Source organism: Phocoena sinus, chromosome 4 (genome assembly GCF_008692025.1).
Source record: "Phocoena sinus isolate mPhoSin1 chromosome 4, mPhoSin1.pri, whole genome shotgun sequence".
Classification (NCBI taxonomy): domain Eukaryota; kingdom Metazoa; phylum Chordata; class Mammalia; order Artiodactyla; family Phocoenidae; genus Phocoena; species Phocoena sinus.
This window is the reverse complement of record NC_045766.1, coordinates 46,279,978-46,292,958: the sequence shown is the minus strand read 5'-3', so window position 1 is coordinate 46,292,958 and position 12,981 is coordinate 46,279,978. Positions and strand designations below refer to the sequence as shown.

Sequence of the window (12,981 nt, the reverse complement as noted above, 5' to 3'; positions counted from 1 at the left end):
TTACAACAGAGCTAGCAAGACCAGAATGAATAGCTCATCTATTACAAGCTCTGCCCAAAGGCAATGTTATGTAAATTCAATTTATAGATGTTGAATAGCTTCCCCAATGTTGGCCTTTGAAAAGCTCTACACTGATATTTTCAAGAAACTAGCAGCACACTCCAACCTGAAAAAGTAATACTATGAAGACGCTGCCATTAGTGATTTTATGTACTTCTACATACCCTTCTTGAATTTGAAATAATGGATAAGTTCAGGTAATAATTTTCGTTCTCTTTCAAATTTTATGACTTCAATATTGAGTTGTGTTTTATGACCTACATTTATTATATTCTGTAGAGTCAGCCAGCAGCTTTAGGCAAAGAATACCTTCGGAGTCTGAAATCAGACTTTGGGAAGAAATCAGAGGTTTAAAATGAATAATCATGTATTTTGGAAGCACAGGAATTTTCCAAAGATTTTGAAAAACAACCAAATACTGCATACTGTGTAAGCAATATGAGCAATAATTTCCCAATCCTCTAGACAGCTTCTTTTTCTTTTGTGGCTAGGATAATTATCTATTCATGTATGGGCAAGGATTGTTGCTATAAAACTTAACTTCTTCCAGAGCAGTTTTGGTAGTTTTTTTTTGGAGGAAGAGTTTGTTTAGCAAATTGTACACTGACAACGGTGAGGAATTTTTAGTTACGAGGAATTCTGACAAGGTCACAGGAATTATCCAGTCTCAGTTTCCAGTCTTGAGTCACATTGAAAGAGTGAAATTTAAACAGTGGTAAATTCAATAACAAGTAACGTTACATAATATTTACATGACAGGACAAAAACTAAAACTTCAGACCTTTTTCTCTTTAAATTAGGTTCTCACGCTAATGGACCAGATATAATTTGTTTATATAACTTGCTTAAAAAGAATGAGGACCCAGCTTCTATAGGAGAAAGAGATCGAAAGAGGAAGATTCTGACCTGGGTTATAATCCTGTTGCGCTCCTAGCTTTCTAGAAGGTCTTAGAGCTATCACAGTACTTTGATAAGCTTTGCTTTCTTTATTTACCAGTATGTGAGCCAAATATTTAACCTGGCTGTGATGAGATAGTAAATGAAAGCATTTAAAAAATATAATGTAAGTTATTTATTAGGGAAAAGCACATGCCAGGCACACTTAGATTTCATGGTAATATAAACGTCACAGGCTGACTAGGTTGTAAATTTGGTTACTTTTATGGCTTTTAACACTAAAAAATTTCTGCACCAGGGGCTGTCTTTAAGTTGTATTTGTGGCTAAACAGATCTACCCTCATTTTGAGTACTCGCTGGCCATTATTAATAGTGATAACTAAAATCTGGTTGAAGTATCTTTAAAAGTATGCAGTATGTGATAAATTCCATGACATGACTGAGGCATTTGAGAAATATTTACTTTTTTAGAATTTAGGTCAAGAGCAGAAACAAAATTATAATTTATGCATAACCTCAATTTTTTTCCCTCAAGTACATAGAAAGAACAAATGTACTATGGATTTTCTTTGAAGAGGTTTGTAGTTATTATGTTTGTTTTACTTGTTTTTACATAGGGAACCTTTGTTGGCCTTTAAAATGTAACTTAGCAGTGTAACTGATGTATTTTTGCCAACAATAAAACAAATACATATGACAAAATAAATGCATACTCATTTCAGCCCGTAAGATCTGTTTTAAAATTATTTTATTTGCAGACAGGGGAAACATATGAGATCATTTCTTTCCCCTCTGCCAAAGACAAGCTGATTTCCCCAACCCACGTGTACAGTTGAGCAGTAAGTCTAGCATGCTAGCGCGCTCGAGTCTCCGGACTTGTGTCTTGCCATCTATGGGGACACACGCATCCGTGATAGTGCACTGGATGCGGCAAAACTCAGTAGGCAAGGCATCTCCGGTTCACAAGAAAATTGTGCTGACCGTGTAGCTATCCCGTGTGCCTGCCGCATCTGCCCACTGGACAGGGAAAGAAAGGGTGCTTGGTGTAGTGTACACAGCTGTTCCTATCCACTCTCTCCGACGTTGTACACTGTACTCCTTTCCCCACGTGCGTTCCAAGGGCAGGATCACAAACACACACACACACACACACACACACACACACACACCCGTATCTCTCCCAGCCATCACCCGGGACGCGTCGCCCGCTCACTCCGACCTCCCCGCCGCTGGCTCCGCGGCCTCTCCCAGCCACCAGCACCCGACATGGGCGTAACCCCGCGCCAGGCGGCCGCGCGGCCCACGGAGGCCCTAGCCGGCCCCCGCGTTCGAGGGAAGGCGCGGCCCCGGGGTCTGACGGACAAAGCGGGCGTCCAATCGAGCCCGGCACTGCCTCCCCGAAGGGAGGGAAGGGCGGCTCTGACGGGCCCAATGAGCGGGGAGCCCGAGTGGGACTTCCTCCCGGAATCCCGTTGGCCAGAATAGCTGGGCCGTGGGTGACACGTAAGTTAAGTGGGAGGCGGCGGCGGCCGAGGCTCCGCAGCCCAGTCAGTGACACCGGCCCGCCGTCCCCCAAACCCGGCCGGGGCAGCCGGCCCCCACCCAACTACTCATCCCCGCGGGCCGCGCGCTGAGGCGCCGCCTGGAGCCCGGCTCCCTTTGTTGGGCGCGCACCCCCTCCTTTTGGTGGCAACAAAGTCGCGCAGTGAGAGCTGCCGCGAGGGGGCGGGGAGCGGCAGGGGCGGGACTCCGAGCGCCGCCGGGGGCAGCCGGGCCAAAAAGTGGGGAGGAGGGAACAAGGCAGGCGGCATCTGCGGACCGGCGCGAGGACAGCCCGCTCAGAAGTATGCGGAGGGCCCCCTCCCGGGCCCAGGCACTCAAGGAGAGTCAGCCTCGCCAAAGTTTGGCGGCGGTGGCTGCCCCGGCGGCGTCGATGGCTGCACGCCCCGCGGCGCGCGGAGGCTGAGCGGGCGCCACTTACCCTCCGGCCCAGCTTTTGTGTCTCGCGTCTCCTCCTCATGCTGCGTCCGGCCACCTCCTGCGGCGGCCGCTGCTGAGGCGCCCGCTCGGGCCGAGGGGAGGAAGGGACGGCGGCGGCGAGGACGGCCGCGGCGCGGGGTCCCGACGGGACTATGGGAAACGGGATGTGCTCCCGAAAGCAGAAGCGGATCTTCCAGACGCTGCTGCTGCTGACCGTGGTGTTCGGCTTTCTCTATGGCGCGATGCTCTACTACGAGCTGCAGACACAGCTGCGGAAAGCCGAAGCGGTGGCACTCAAGTACCAGCAGCACCAGGAGTCCCTTTCCGCCCAGTTACAAGGTACGGTTAACGGGACGCGCGCGGCCGGTGGCCAACTTTGCCCCGCGCCTCCCGCCCCGACTGGAAAAGTGGTTTTGATGAGCTGTTGGCACCGCGGGCACCACCTCTGACCTTCAGGGACATCAGAGGCAAGCCCCGCCGGACCCCGGAGTGTCAGAGATGACACATCCGCATCCTCCCGCTTCCTCCGGTGGTTACATTTGAAATTGGCAGCGCCAGCCCAGGTTCCGCTGGGCGATGGATGGGCGGGTACACACTGAGTCTTTTACCCCAGCCCTTGTCAAAGGCCCGGCTGCAACCCGGGCAGACAAACCAGGATCCCTGCCTCCGCTCCTTCCAGCCGATCCGGAGGGGCATGGTTTCCTGGTTTCTAGGCATTTGCTTTTCAGTTGACGTCAGTAGCCTAAGAAATGGGGAGTTCGGCCGAGATTTCTCAAACTTCTGTTTCTTCAAGGGAAATTAAGCCATGACCTGGTGGTCCAAACTAATGGCCCAGTCGAATGGAGCCTAGACCTGCTAGTTGCTTATCTCTTAACTCAGTAGTGTGACTTTAGAGATGTTGGATGTGTTGGAAAAGTCCACGCTACTGTTCACCATACTGCAGGTATGTTTTTGGAAAAAGAAAAAAAAAAAACTTTATTAAACTAAGTAACTTTCAGTTTGTCCCGGAGAGGTGCAAGAGGAGAAACCTGGTTTTTCACTTTGCCAGACACAAAGCAAACACAATGTGAGCAATACCTGCAGAAAGACGGAAAGCTCCTATCCTTCTATTTTAGAATCCCATTTAACGTAAATTTCAGGAACATAAACGATGCATGACTGCAAAGTAAGCACCATGTGGCCTTGTTAAGAGCAGAGTCATCCTTTACATATTTTTTGAAAGCTTTTTCTTATACTTGTGGTTAGTTTTCAACACTTATGCAGTCCTCTCCCCACCAAAAAAAGTAATAATAGTAAAGGGCTCTGAGTAGTGAAATGTTGACAGTCCTTGCTGATCATGCAAATATAGCTTATTTCATATTTCTAGGAAGATACAAGCTGCATGGATAGTTTCTGTCATTGTATATTTATACAAATATAAAACAGATACCTTTTCGTTGCTTTAACTATTTTGAATGTTTTCTGATTCTTGGTCTTACTTGCTTTTCCCAACTTAGAAACAAAGGAAGTATTTTTAGCTTACTGAAGCTGTATAGCCACAGGCAATGAAAATAGGAGCTGGGCTTTGTTCAAAAGGAAAATCTGTTTTGATTCAGTCTTACTTTAAAAATGTTTTTCTTTAAAACTTGTTGAAATTTACCCATGAGTTAATGTTGGTATGCAAAATATGGATATTTATTTATTTACTTGTTTACTTAGAAGACACCAGGGGCAGTTAGACCAAGGGAAAAACTTGCCATCCAGTAGTACAGTGGCAGGACTGGATTTTCACACACGTGACTGGAAGGGTGCTCTTAGTTCAGGAGACTCATGAGAGCAGGTGCTGTCACATTCACCAATACATCCTCAGCACTGCACAGTGCCTGACACTCAGGAGGGGGTCAATGTATATATTTATTCAGTGAACAAACAAATTTTAACTGTGATGAGAAAACTAGTTCCAATCACTTTTGTCTGCTTTCTCAGACTTCGCTTCCTAGTCTGCTTTTTGAAAAAAACCAAGTAACAACAATGAACTATTTTGCCCAAGTAGCACATTTGCCTAAACTCCCAGTGCTGGAACTCATTGACTGAGGAGGCCCTGATTTCTGAGTCATGGCCTTTCTTTGCAGTATTCCATTTAGAAAATCCATCTCAGTTTTTTTCCCCCTTTTATTTGCCTTCTTTTGGTGTTGGTAGTGGGGGAGAGGGGTGGTAAGTGGTAATACAAGACCATTAAAATACACAACATTTGCTTTGCTGCAGGAGATGAAAAGAAATGTTGTAGCTAGTTGGAACAAGTGGCCTTACAGTCCATTTCTTAATTTAGTGTTTTGCCATTTGCTCTTGAATTGTGGTGCTGCACAGTTGCAATATGATTATGTGTGAAGAATGATTTCCCAAGCAGGCTACAGTTTCTTCTTCTTCTTTTTTTTTTTTTTTTTTTTACAATTCTTATTTTTTCACAATTCTGTTCTGTAGCATTTATTTTGGATTTCACATCTGCAGGCCATTTAATGAAGATTTTCTGATGGTACGCAGCTTTTGCTTCCCTTTTCCAATGACAAATGACATTTTACTCAGCGGTGCTGTGTACACATATAGATTTGTTTTGGGGACATTAAACTCTCCATTCTTAAGACTTGTTTCGTTGTGTGAGATCTCTTGACCTGGCTTGGATTAAAATCAGAGTTAATTATGAGTGGTCTTCTTTTTTTAAAAAATGCCTCTTGAAAAACGTTAAGTACTTTGGCCATGTAATCTGAAGGTATACATTTGTTAAATGAATGTATTTAGGTCATCTTCAGTTTAATAATGGGTTGTCACCAGACATTATTCTGAAAGTAGGTTATGTCTAACTCCAAGTGTATTTTGGAGTAGAACAGTTCCATAAATAGGAAATGGCAGGGGTTACATGGGGAAAGTTCCAGACTTTGGCAATGCTCCGTCCACTAAAAACAAATGTCTGTGTCTGCCAGCCTCTCTATCTTCCATCCATAGTGTTCCTTAATTATATTGAGGAGTGGGGCAGAGGTTACCTCTGGTGGCAGAAGCAGTAGTAACAACCTTTGACCAGCGCAGTGTTTAGTTAACTTAAAATTTTTTTTAAAAAAACTGCTTTTGGGACTTCCCTGGCAATCCAGTGGTTAAGTCTTGGAGCTTCCACTGCAGGGGGTGCGGGTTAGATCCCTGGTCAGGAAACTAAGATCCCATGTTCCTCGCCAAGCAGCCAAAAACAAAACAAAACAAAAAAAGCAAAAATGCTTTTGGGGCCATGCTCCATTTTCTGTGTCTATAAACAGTGGTTCTCAGCTTTGACTGCCCATTAGAATTACCTGGGGGCAACTCCCAGTCCAATTAAGTCACAATCTGTGGGGTGGAACCCACCTGGCAATCTCCCCAGGTGAATGCAATGTGCAGCTGAGGTCGAGAACCACAGCTCTGTAATCTTAAGACTGAGCTGATTCGCACATTTACTTCGCTGGCTTGGCTGCAAGGACATTTGAGGCTTTTTTCTTTTACCCCAAGCATGTGATTCAAATTCTAGCCCTGCAACTTTTTGCATGATCTTGGGCCTCATTTTTCTTATTTATATAATGGAGATTAGAGTGACCTATTTTATAAAATATTGTGAGGATAGAATAATTAATACCTGTGAAGCTCCTAGCACATACCTAGCACATAGTAGGTACTGCTCATTCAACATTAGCTGTTGTTATCATAGCAGTCCCTGTTTGAGATAGTTGATCATTTTCTCTTCCCAGGGTTGCCATGGGTAAAATTTTGAAATTGGCAGAATTTGTTTTTATAATTAGCTCCTTTTTTGTTGTACCTAAATGAACATCAAAGAAAATAGGCAGACTGGAATAAATCCAAGTACTTTACTCTGGATAAGGGACCCTCCCTGACAATTTAAATTTAGAATTCAAGTCTGGTTACTAATTAACTCTCTTTATATCATGTCAGATTAGGAGAGGGTGTGATTGCCAGAGGTAGGCAGTAACCTTGTGCAATAAGATCTGGGAGAGGGATGTAACTGTTTAAATTTTGGGGGGGGCAAACAGTCCCTCATTCTTTTTTTTTTAACATCTTTATTGGGGTATAATTGCTTTACAATGGTGTGTTAGTTTCTGCTTTATAATAAAGTGAATCAGTTATACATATACATATGTTCCCATATCTCTTCCCTCTTGCGTCTCCCTCCCTCCCACAGTCCCTCATTCTTAAAACATTGTATTACATTATTGCAGTGCTCTTGGTCTTCCCAGTGATGACCAGAAACCATCAAGAAAAGGTTCATAGGGCTTCCCTGGTGGTGCAGTGGTTGAGAGTCCGCCTGCCAATGCAGGGGACACGGGTTCATGCCCTGGTCCGGGAAGATCCCACGTGCCACAGAGCGGCTGGGCCCGTGAGCCATGGCCGCTGAGCCTGCATGTCCGGAGCCTGTGCTCTGCAATGGGAGGGGCCACAACAGTGAGAGGCCCGCGTACTGCAAAAAAAAAAAAAAAAAGAAAAAAAGAAAAGGTTCATATGATGTCTTCTATGCTCCTATTCCAGATAAGTGTATTACAGTTATTTAAAACAAACACGTTTGGTGCTTCTAAGGGTGACATGGTTATTCAAGTTAGTTGTCCTTTGCATTATGTTCCCTTGAGACATAGAATGGCCCATTTGCCTGAGCATGAAAACATATTGTATCTGGTTTCTTCTTTGTTTTCAACCTACCCTGAATTTGCTTTTAAAAAAAAATAAAACGTTCTCCTTCAGCTCAGGACCAGGCTTTTAAAAAATTCTTTCATCTCCAGTGCTAAGTGCTTGGCATATACTGTAGTAGGTGATCAATAAATATATAGGTCTATACCTATATATTCATTGGCTCTCTGCCAATGAATGTGCTTCTATATGGTGAGCCGTGAAATGTAGTGGATGTGGGCTGAGGAGTCAGAGCTCTTGGATTTGATGTCTTGCTATATATATATGTGTATATTTTTTTTAACCAGCTGGGTGATCTTGGGTTACTTAACATCTCTGTGATTTGCTTTCATCATATGTAATAATCAGGATAATGGTGTTTATAATAGTTTGTCATAGGATCAGTAGTGTTAGCGGGTGTACAGTGCTTAGAAGGGTGATACTTGCATTTTGGAATACTGGGGAACTTCATGTACAACAGAGTGGTTCACAGACCTCAGTAATTTAGCCCCACGGGTATAGGCAATGCGTAGTAGGGATACTCGTTTTCAAGTGCAAAGTTAGGACACACAAACATCAATTAGATGTTGTCTATTAAATGGACATTTTCACTGAAGTACATACATCGAGCAGTTAAAAGGTGAAATTTATCAAGCTGTTTTTGTTTAGTTCTGTTCTATTTTAAAAATGGAACAGACATAAAAACTCTTTATGTAAAACCCTGCCTTAAGATTTATTTTCTGAATAAAAGATAAAAGCTTCTAGATAACTTTTGAAAATATGACTCAGTTAAACATTCTGTTAAATATAAATATGACATGCACGAATATGTGTGACTCCACACACTGTACCTGCCTTAGTCGTCCCTGTAAATTGGAACTCGCCAATATTGGTTCACCAGGGAAGAGAATTGCTCAGTATCTGTGAGCCTTTTGTTTAAGTCTGAGGTAGAAGACCCAGGCATGTTATACAGTTCACTACATCCAAGTAGATTGGAAAACTTACCTTGACCTTTTAAAATTCCCTCCTGCCTTACCAAGAGCTGGGACAGGAGACCAGGTTTTAGAGACTTAAGGAATGAGTGAATTGGAGTTTGAGAATGACGACTGAAGCCGGGAGGACCAAAATGCAAATGATTTGAGAGAAACTAGAAGACGTGAGAGAGAGAGAAGGGGACTAACATCAGTTTATGACATTTCAAAGCATTGGGGATGATTCTTGCCCACATCTGCGTGTCCTAAAAAGAAAGAAACGGACTAGCGAAGGGGGAGTGGGTTTGGCATCAGATACTGTTAGAATGTAACTCTGGTGTTTACCAATGGAGTGACCTTGAGCAGGCAGGTAACCCCTCTGAACTTTGCTTTCTTCCTAGTTCGCTGGGGATATTTTGCACACTTGCATGCACTAGAAATAATACATCTAATGTGACTAGCACAAATCCCAGAGCGCATCACTATGACATTTACTAGGTAACCAGGACTGCTGTTGCAGGATTAATACTGGGCTACTTTTTATTTTGCCCACCGTGTATTACATCTAGTAGGTAATAGAGTCATTATCTGTGGTCTAATTGTGACTCTTTTCAGAGCCATATGCCCACCTTGGCTGAAACTTTTACTTGATTAAAGACACTCTCACTCTGTCTTTTCTACTATATTGACCCTCTTTTGGTAAGAAAGGACTTGAGAACGCTTTGCATGGTAGCAGCTAAGAGTTGCTGTTTTTCATTTTGACAAATAAGTGTTCTTATTTTATCACTGAGGACAAAATGTTTTTGCTACTTTTGTCAGTCAGTGGTTTATGGGTTTTGTAGCTTTGTTTGGAAGTGAAATATGTATAACTTTACTGTAAAATAAAAATGGCCAACTGTATTTTTTCTTTCGAGCCACTCTTATTTGAAACAAATTTATTTTGATAGAAATTTGAAAATTTCCTTGAAAGAATTAAATTATGTTAAATACATACCATTTATTGAGTGTCTGCCACATTCAGGTGCTGGGCTTAAGCACTTACATGCATTTTCTCACTTAACCCTGACTGAGCACTTTGGTGTGAAGGAGTAGTCTGCGGCTCAGAGGGGTAAATTAAGTTGCCAGTGTCAAGGTCGAATCTAATGACTCCGCACTTGGAACCCCAATGTGATTTCCTAGCCTGTGTTCTTTCCACAGTACTCCATTGCCCTCAAAATTATTTTAGTGTCTCTGTGACAGTATTAAAGGTTTTGAGAAAGTGGGTTAGGTGGGTCATGTGAGGATTCAAGATAAAATTTAGAATCAGAAGTAACAGGTGTGATTATTTGATGCAGCATTTCCAGAGTATAGGACATTTGGTGCTGTTGAAAAAGGTGATTTTAGTTGACACTGGAGTTGATTTTAGGTGATCTGCAGATGCTGCATAAAATAACATCAGATCACATGAGGAACTTCTGCCCTTTTGAATTCCCTTTCAGTGTTTTCTTGGCAAGTCAAGGAGAAACTCTCGGTTTGATACTACAGCCTCCCTCCTAGATATAGTTGCTCATTTGTTTTCAGAGAGCCGACTTCAGGCAGCCAACAGCCTGACAGCTAGACTTTAATAATTGTTTTGTTGTTTTATTGTATTTAAATTTTACGGTTACTACCCATTAATGGCACGTTAAGTCAGATTTTTCATTTACAAAGTAGTAGTGTAAAGTTTCCTTTTTAGAAGTTTATGTTAGGGTAAAAAGTGAACATTTGGCCACCCATTGTACCTATGCAGGTTTTGCATGTATAAAATAAGAACTCATGTTATGAGTACCTGCATGTCTGACGTTCAAGAACGCATCACTTGGTGATACAGACACTGAATTTTACAGTTAAGAAAACAATCCTGAAGAGGATGAATCACTTAGCATATGTCTCAAGCTAAGCCCAGAGCCTACATACGCTGATTTCCAGAACAGCGGAGCACTCCTCCCTGCGCTCAGCTGCGTCTGCAGACTGGCAGCACCCTCCTCTTGGTCTGAGCAGCATGGGTGTTGCTATTTTTAAACAATGCTATGTATTTCTGAATGGCACACTTGTGTTCTTTGTTTTTATTGGCCTGTGGGTGCTTTTCCAGAGGACATGCCAGACATTGCCCCACGCTAATAAGGCTCACTAAATAGGCTCATGGCCTGGAGGGACATGGGCATGAAATAAATTGCTCGTTATAATAGTATGACATTTAAAAAAATATTGCTTTAGCTATTTTTCACACATAAAATGTCACAATATGATACGTAGTGAATAGAAAAGTGAAAGATGTGCTGTCATTCTGAAGGATGAGGCATTTTAGAACATTTGAATGACACCATGTCCTTTCCTTTGAGAGTAAGTGAACTTAAGAAAAATATATAATCATTTTAGGAGAGTCAAACATTCTATTTCCCATTTCACCTCTCATTTAAAGCCCTTCTTTAAGTGGAATTTTTGTAAAAAAAAAAATGCTACAAATCAAGGTATGTAAGAGAACTTTGACGTTGCTTGTATGCTCTAGACAATAGCTATGATACTATAAAATAAGTATTCTAAATGTAAATTAAAATTGGGCAGCTGATAAATTGCTTGATTAGTTTGGTTAGTGTAGAACAGTTTATCAAGTTTTACGTTAGTGAGATTTAATATTGTAACTCTATGCTTCCTACTGCAATAATCTCTCAACCTATTAACAAACATTTAGAGATAATTTTTAAAAGGACTTTATATCCTTTTTAAAGGTTTGATTCTGTAAAACACGTTAAATAGTACTGATGTCAAACATCACTTTTATTAGAAGATGAAAAATATATCCTCTTTACTAGATAGGTGAGTATCAGCTCAAAATCCAGAAGTCATCTAAGTTTTATCCGGGTGTGGGTATGGCTCCTTGGATATAGTTCCTCAGGTACAACTTCTCAAGTATAGTTCCTCTTCATTGGTAGATCTGTGAAACTAAACCTCAACATATAAGCAACATACAACAGTGGGGCCGGCGTACGATACCTACATATTCTTATTCAAAATAGCGGAAAGTGCAAGGTGGGTAGGAGTTGCTGGTCCATGAAAATTCTGAAATCCAGTTAGACAAATGTTCCTCAACTAGGTCCAGGCCTGGGAATAATTCTCCATGGTTCTTGATTCTACCCTATGGACTACTGAGTCATCCTTCCTTTTTTCATGAAAGGTAGCATGTGTTGGCAGCTGAGTTTTCTGTCTGCTTCCTGCCTGTAGAATTTTGGGGATCTATGGCCTTTTTTCATTTAGGACCATCTCCATTCCTTCCAGTCCAAACTGGCAGTGTATCTGCTGGTAAAATCCTCTCAAAATTTTTGTGGGTCTCCTGTGAAACTTGTTGAGGTTTACTCTGTTAGACAAAAAACCACACCCATCTGGGAGATGATTCCTTCTCTACCTTGAGTTTCTGCAGAGGCAAGGGAGAGACAATGCCCTTTAACTTACCAAAGGCCTGTTGAGAGTATCTGTGAGTCACACCCTTAAAGTTGTAGGAGATCCTGTGGTCTGATTGAATAGTACTCTGAGGTGCCGCGTTTCCCAGGGCTTACCAAAAGATTTCAGAAGCTACACCGTTGATCTCATTTTAGACCATGTTTTCTCAGTTCCCTAGAAATGATCTTTGCTTGGAAACTGTTTCTTAACTTTAGCATTGTTTGCTGTCTAGAGAGACTGAGGATTTTCAAAACCTTCAGGTCCTGCCTCCTTTTTTGTTTGGTAGTCCCTCCCCCGATTTATATTCTCATAGTTTGCTATAAACAGCAAGAAGGAACCAGGTAGCATCTTCAGTACTTTGCTGGGAAAGCTCCTTAACTAAATCACCCAGTTCATTTGGCACTTTGTAAACGTCTCATATAAATGCATGGGTCTGCAGGTCACGTAACTATACATAAGTGTCGTATTGTTAAACCTTTTGCCACGTGCAATTTCTAGTTTCCAATAAGATTTTCCTCACCTTCATTCATGCCCTTAATAGAAATCTCTTCAAAGTCCAAAATTCTGTGAACAATGTGTCCAAGGCACTTTACACTGTCACTGGCACTCTTCTTAGGCCCACTACATGGTTCCAAAGCCTCTACCACCTTTTAGGTTTTTGTCATGGCAGCACCCCACTTCTAAAATCTGGATTAGTTATCCTGTTGCATAGCAAATTACCCCCAAACTGAATCGGCTTAGAATGACAAATATTATCTCACAGTTTTTGCTGGAAAGGAATCGACTTAGCTGGGTGATTCTCTGAAGATCTCTGTCTCACGATGTTGCAGTCAAACTGCTGATCAGGGTTGTAGTCATCTCAAAATTTGACCGGGACTGAAGGATCTGCTTCAGAATTCACTGATGTGGTTGTTGGCAGGCCTCAGAAGATCCACTTCCAATCTCA

The 12,981-nt window shown here is 42.3% G+C and overlaps 1 protein-coding gene across 7 annotated transcripts in view; it reads left to right on the top strand.

The window, feature by feature from the left end:
• Positions 1 to 2,403: 2,403 nt before the first annotated feature.
• GOLIM4 (golgi integral membrane protein 4) overlaps positions 2,404 to 12,981 on the top strand; it is an 81,740-nt gene continuing 71,162 nt past the window's right edge. For 2 of the 7 annotated variants that reach the window (XM_032630236.1, XM_032630234.1), the window contains exon 1: positions 2,422 to 3,276. In XM_032630236.1, coding sequence (XP_032486127.1) covers positions 3,090 to 3,276 — 187 coding nt within the window. In that variant the 5' untranslated portion in view covers positions 2,422 to 3,089. Of the gene's footprint in view, positions 3,277 to 12,981 lie in introns of all 7 variants that reach the window. The other 5 variants (XM_032630241.1, XM_032630239.1, XM_032630238.1 and 2 more) reach the window with 4 other exon arrangements.